Consider the following 6,805-nt stretch of genomic DNA (forward strand, 5'->3'; position numbering starts at 1 on the left):
TTTATTTGTATTTGAACGTTGTTGTTTATTTGAGTGTAATAAAGAACTTAACATTACTTTATTGCAAGATTTTTATTATTTAGCACACCTATAAGTAATTTGGGTTAAAAATTTAACTACAAATAAATGAAAATGGCTAGGACGGATCAAAATGCTCGGGCCGCTAGGGCAACCCCCACCCAAACGGATATTTCTATCAACTACGGTATTTTGGTGTTCGCAGCACGACTCAACCAGACCGAAACGGTCCGAAATGCATCCGACCGCTGGTGATGTTATAAGGGCATATGGATACGGATGAGTTGTTCTCCGACTCCTTGGCATCTATTGGTGGTACTAAGACGTGGCTACAGAAAGGAGAGATAAATTGAATGAGATAACTCGTACCAAGTTCTTCTTTTTTGGAGGCATTTACCAAGTTCATTTTAGCGCCCAATGTATTAGTGGTGCAAATGAACGAAAAATATATTATTACCTAAATGCAGAGAACCCATGCAAAAGAACAAGCACGTACGGATAAGTTCAGACGCTTTCAGTGACCAAAGCAAATTAAAGGTGTTCTCTTTACCATTCAATTGCTGTAGGCTCTTGGAGGATAAACACCGAGCAGGTTTCAGAACTGCGGCAGTCCACGATCAAAGCAGTCGACTCGCCATACGACGACTGTCCAGTGGACTTGCAACACAAGTGGTTCAAAAAGATTCTGAGGACTGTGGCAGTCATTTTCAGAGAAAATTACACCAGATGCAGTACAAATGATTGAAAGGCAGGAACTTGACTTCCCAACATCCGACGAGCTGTTCAAAAAGCTCTCTGAAGTTAGAAGCAGCAGGTGTTGCAAAAGCCAAAAGCACCTCTTGCTGGTCTCCGTTCCTAAGAATTGGACCTGCGGATTCTTGATGTCTTCTGGTTTGTCTCTATCAGGCTTCTTTCTTCATCATGCTCCAGTCCTCTCCAGTGAAGTCCTCAGCAGTAGTCAGCAACCCGAAAAGCAACAAAGAGATGCTCTCATCCTTGAGAATGGAGTTCTTCTACTCGAAACAAAGGAACTGTCAACCTTCGTAACGGTCAGTTCCAGACCAAAACAAATAGTTATATGTCGCTTGCATACAAAGAGATGATGACAAACATGTATGTATCACAAGTCCAGAGACTTAAACTGGACACAGAACCAGATTCATCCAATGGATAGGAATATCGTTACGCCTCAGAAAAATGGAACGATAAAGACATGACAGAAAGCTAACCGAGATTCGCGCTGGAGACATTCTCAAGATGAGATGGGTAGGAATTACAGGTGGATGAGTATCCCGCATTAGTAATTTACATAAAGAATGATATAGACACCTTTGGGTGACAGCGGAGCAAAAACGACCCCCGGTACCACAAATCCTTTTGACTACAACAAGTCTTCATACATGAAATAGGATCGAACATACCAGATTTGGCAGTCAAAAGTCAAAATGCATTTGGCCATTGTTCTTCTTTGCTCTCCGGGTGTACGTCACCATCCGCAACCAACCGCAGAATCCAATTCCCTAACAAACATTCATAATTCTCACGGAACCGGCTAGTGATTTTCTCTTCGAGATGGACATGCAACCTGGGTGAGTGAAGAACTTCTCCCAAGCACATCCGATGCGCTCCTTCCAATTACATCCGATGACATGTCCCAGTTTCCACTTCTTTGGTCCCAGCTCGAGTGCCGTACTCGTACCTCACTTCCGACCGCAGGGATCTGCGATCCTGAACCCATCCCCAGTTTGGCATTGCCCGTGCGTTCACTCTCACTGTAGTCTTGACTTCCCATTTCAACATCAACATCCTCGTAATTGCGCCGCTGAGAGATCTTCAGGAGATCACTGCCAATCTCAAGATCATCTTCTACTTTTGCACGAGGGCCACCAGCTGGTTCTTCTTCCATCTGCCTACCAAAGTTAACTACTGGAGCGCGTACTTCCTCTTGAACATAGGCTCGGAACCTGTGTTTAGAAGGTTTCCCCTTACTGCACAGGACTTCTAGGAAATTATTCAGACACCCTTGGTCATAGACATTAGGCCTGCTGTCTGCCCTGTATCGAAAATTCTCGTATGTCGTCTGGAAAAGCAAAACATCATGTTAGAATTCTGATCTGTGACTTCAAAAACTTTTGGGCGCAAAGGAGGCCTCGAGCAGACAACATAATTTTGTTCATTTCCACCATTCTAATTGAGGACACACAACTGCCAATTTTGTTCATTTCCACCATACAGCTATTATCCAGGCCTGCTGCTTTACTTAAGTATGCCCTAATGATAAAAGATCCATACAGCTATAAGCTATTAATCGTTTTCACTAGATAGTAGATCCACATGATAGTAAAAAAACACAGTAAAATATTTCCTGATATTTCACTAGCATTGCGAGTTGCGACTTAGTCAGTTTGTGCAGAGCTAACAAATTCACAACACGAACTGACGAACAGATAGGCTGATGAATTGGTAGCTATTTTGAACTTTTCAGCATAATTCTAAATAACTCAATTGACAGTCAAACCCAACGATACGTAACATTTGTTGGATTAAACTCACAAATTTTGGGTGCAAAGGGGGCCTTGAGCTTACAGCATCAAGTCATTCTATCTGAGGACACAGAACTGCAGTTTCGTTCCTTTGAACCATACAACTATTATCCGGGCCTGGTGATAAACTTAAGTGTGCCCTGATGATAGGACGTACCCAGTGCTAAGAGCTCCCGCACTGTGCGGGGTCTGGGGAAGGTGTTAGTGGCAAGCCTTATCCTCACGAAGTGCAATGTGAGGAGACCGCGACTCGAACCTGGGACCTCTTGGTCACAGGCGGTGAGACTCTACCGCTGCACCAGGCCCGCCCTTCTAAGTGTGCCCTGATGATAAATTGACCATTTTCACTAGATACTACCTCTGTTCCACAAAACAAGGCTTATAAATTATTTCTTAAGTCAAACGATGTACAGTTTGACCATGTTTACAGAAAAATCTATTGAGAACTATGATATTATATAGATATAATATGCAAATGGATGACATAGATTTTGCATGGTAGATGTTGATAGTTTTTTCTAAAACTTGGTCAAAGTTTCAATGGTTTGACTTTTGGAAAAACTTATACGCCTTATGTTACAGAATTGAGGTATTAGTAGATACACATGATGGTAACAACCATATTCCAGTATTTCAAAAAATCTTTCCTGATATTTCATTACCATTGCGAGTTGTAACCTAATCAGTTTGTGCATAGCTACCAATTTCACAACATTAACTGACAAACAAATAGGAAGATGAATTGGTAGCTATTTTGAACTTTTCAGCATAATACTAAATACATCAATACATAGACAAACCAAATATTCATAGGATTTGTTAGATAAACTCATAAAACAAATGATATTTCCATTTTCCATAGAAGCAATAGGCAACACCGTGGCCTCGAACATGCTAAGCATAGAACCTTAAGCATCTCACTTTAACACTAGAGGTTGCATAAGACATCACAAGCCTTTCAGTTATATTTGATATGAATATGCTACAACCCTTTAAGGTAAAATTCTATGTCCTCATGGTTGAAAACAATATATAAATGAAAAATAATAATAAAGGAGTAGTAAACAAGCAACAAAATCTTGCATTCATGGCTGAAAAAATACTGCCAAAGAGCCGGCAAACCAACCTGGTTTGTGCTAATGAGATAAGAATGAAATCCAGTGAGTCCGCCAACAAACCAGAGAGCAATGAAGCAATATATCATAAGCACCAAGCAAGCTGGAGAGTGTTTCAAAGCCTTCCATACTGTAGGGTAGTCTTCGTCCATGAGAAACTTTATGTGTAATGCCGACATGGCAAAGACATAAATGCAAAGAAGAGTCGATGAAGAAACAAATAGGAAAAAGTATCTGTAATTGCGCTGCACAATGTAAAGGTGAAACAATAAATGATCAGGAGACGAAGGTGTTAATAATAAGCAAACTGAATCAAAATAACCTTCAGACTGAAAGAAATTGTTCCTTAAAACACTTACAACAAGAATAAGGTTCTGAGTATCTTAGTTTCACATACATTTTCCAACTAGCAAAGGAATGGTTCCTTGCATGTGCATACAAACTTTCCTACAGCACAAATACAATGTGTGGTTTCTAAAATATAATGTGGACAGTGGAAGATGGAGTACACAAATCACTTAGGGGCTATCGTCACTAATCCTCCATGGTTGTAGCAAAGTAATCTTATATTCTATTTTTGTGAATTTTTTCAGTTGCCTTAGCTACTCCCAGATTAGCTGATATTTATAAATGTAAATTGTAATTTTTAACCTAGTACATTTGTTCCTCTCATGGAAAAATGATCATCCTCCTGTGAGTCCTCGAGAAAAAAGTACTAACAGATATGCACATATCTGAAACTAGCCAGGATGAAATAAGGCCAATTTCCACCAAAAGTATAAACGATGGGCTTATACTGATCACTATAAAAGTTTGAACAGAAACTTGTCCCATAAGTGGTTCGAATATTGTAATGAAGAATGGGTTCATGCTTAATTAACTGAAGAATAGGTAAGAAAAATATCAGGACAATCCAGCAAAACCACATTAGCGAAGCAATTCTGCACAACTGATAGGGCAAGAAAGTTCTAGGGAGGGCAATCACTTCAGCAGAGGTAGAACCATATTTTTTGAATTTTCTTTGTCTTGAGGTGTACCTACTACCTCAATTAACCAGAAGATAACTAGTAGTGTTGTTGAATATCTAGAAACAAAAAATCATGCTAATCATATCATGCTGTGTTGCCTAAGTTAAATTCTATGCTTTGATCATCTTATTGTTATGTCTTGCAGTAGTTGTGGTAGATCAAATGGGCTTGTAAATGGCCCAACCTCAGTACGCTATCTAACACTGTTTGTATAAAGTTATTTCTCCCTCCCTCCGGTTTAAGGAAAATTCCATCTAGAAGTAATTAGTTCAAGATCTTATTGGGTTTCTTAAAGTACAGAGTCCATGAAAGTCATCATGCAACAGCTTTCAGCATGTAGAAAAGATAGCGTACCTGACCAATGCATTGTCCAACCCAGGGGCAATGATGATCAAAGCGCTCCACACAGTTGTTGCATATTGAACAGTGCGAACACCGAGGAGGCCGGTAAATCATGCAGGTATCACAATACTTTACTTTCACAAGCATCCCATTAACCATCACTTCCTTTATACGGGGGAACTGCAGCCTGCCCGGTGTTTCCCCAGCTAACGGATTGCCATACGTAAAATCTTCCTCCGGTGGATGTGATGCGCGAGGCACAATACCAGGATCCCGAGCTGAGGTGGTCAGCAGCAACAGAAGCACCTATGGTGTACAAAAGGAAACCAACATGCCATTATTAGATATTTAGACGAGTGCCCAAAATCCTCACTGATTATTGATTACTACCTGCAAGAATCGCTAGAATGTACTCACATAGATCATAAACACAATCGCTACGGCAGGAATCGCATATCCCGCGTTGTACGAGGAGAATCGATGGAGAAGGTGCGGCGCGACGAATGCGCAGAAGACCAAAACCGGCACCGCAATGAGCACAACCGAGACGAACAGGGACTTGGCATCGGGTCCGAATATGAGCCTCCCTCCAAGGATGAACTTCTGCAGATAGCCAAGCAACCATGTTACATCCGCAGCAAAATTGCGCATTGCACATCTCTTTTTTTAACCATGCAGGAGAGCTGCATGTCATATATTAAGAGAGGGAGGCCAAAGCCAGCCACAGTACAAACAACTTCAGGATTACAACAACGACCACCAGAAGAACTAAAACTGAAACAAAGTCTGTGACTAAACAAAAAAGGACTGCACAACCAACAACTAACTGAAAACTGGAGCTGAAACTAGGCACAACAAGAACAGTCCATCCACGGATCCTAAGTTGGGAGATCAAGCCGACCCCTACTCGCCGCTGCCCATTGAGTTGCGCATTGCATATCTCACATCTTTGACACACGGCAACGAACCAAATCACCCTAAGCAGTTTACTATTCATGCTTGGAAGCGCACAGAGAGTAAAACACATAATACAGACACTAAAACTACCAAAATAATAGAGAGGAGAAGTGGAATTCCCCAGGCAAGAACAGAGTATAAACAGTAACAAATCGTTAAAACAAGATTCCTAGTTCCAGGAAATGGAAGTATGAGCCAGAGCGAGGGAAACGGGGAGGATCCTTACATTATTCCCTTTCCAAGCTTGGTAGACTCGCTGCTGCGGCTGCCCCATGTGGCGGCGGCGGCGGAAGATTCGGGCCCGGTCAGTGCCGCCTCCTCATCCGGAATCGACGGCGAGCACGACGGAATCGGCACGGGCACGCGAAAAAGGTGGATTTGAAAGAGTTGGTGCGCGAGAGGGGGAGATGAGAGGCGAGAGTGAGCGAGGAAAGCTGCTTGCTTGCGTCGCCTTTGTGCGTGGGGTGGCTCTGCTGGTGAGGTGTAAAACCGGTGTCTTTTTCCTTCCTCAGAATTAGAGGCGAATAAATAAATTGGCGGATACAAGCTGGCAAAGGGAAATTCAACAAGAGAGATGAGGTGCTCTTCTTGCAGATGACCCCTTGTTTTTTGTAGAAACAACTCACAAGTCCATGCAGTGTACTAAAAAGTTGTAAATTTGAATTTTGGACGACTGCGACTCTTGTCTATTTCCCCATATCTAATTGTTCATTTTCTAGAGGAGTTTGCCGTGATTGTCACACTGCCGCGTATTTTCGTATATTTGCTATAATCATTCGAGCGTATCTCGCTCGATTTCACA

At 41.8% G+C, this 6,805-nt stretch overlaps 1 protein-coding gene across 1 annotated transcript; it reads right to left on the reverse strand.

The window, feature by feature from the left end:
- Nucleotides 1-1,232: 1,232 nt before the first annotated feature.
- On the reverse strand, nt 1,233-6,495 carry LOC127323692 (protein S-acyltransferase 8). The gene is made up of 5 exons (XM_051351799.1): nt 6,230-6,495; nt 5,464-5,649; nt 5,059-5,352; nt 3,688-3,921; nt 1,233-2,098 (listed from the first exon to the last, which is right to left on the reverse strand). Exons 1-5 carry the CDS (start codon nt 6,275-6,277, stop codon nt 1,571-1,573), a joined length of 1,290 nt encoding a protein of 429 aa, XP_051207759.1. The 5' UTR covers nt 6,278-6,495; the 3' UTR covers nt 1,233-1,570.
- Between the last annotated feature and the right edge of the window lie 310 nt (nt 6,496-6,805).

Source organism: Lolium perenne, chromosome 1 (genome assembly GCF_019359855.2).
Source record: "Lolium perenne isolate Kyuss_39 chromosome 1, Kyuss_2.0, whole genome shotgun sequence".
NCBI classification, from domain to species: Eukaryota; Viridiplantae; Streptophyta; class Magnoliopsida; order Poales; family Poaceae; genus Lolium; species Lolium perenne.

What these genes read in the sequence shown, in the direction of transcription:
- LOC127323692 (XM_051351799.1), bottom strand. Translation starts at nt 6,277, where the DNA reads ATGGGGCAGCCGCAGCAGCGAGTCTACCAAGCTTGGAAAGGGAATAAT. An exon ending in TTGGACAATGCATTGGTCAG is followed by an intron (nt 3,922 to 5,058) that starts GTACGCTATCTT and finishes TACATTGTGCAG; the next exon opens with CGCAATTACAGATACTTTTT. An exon ending in ATCTCATTAGCACAAACCAG is followed by an intron (nt 2,099 to 3,687) that starts GTTGGTTTGCCG and finishes TTGCTTTTCCAG; the next exon opens with ACGACATACGAGAATTTTCG.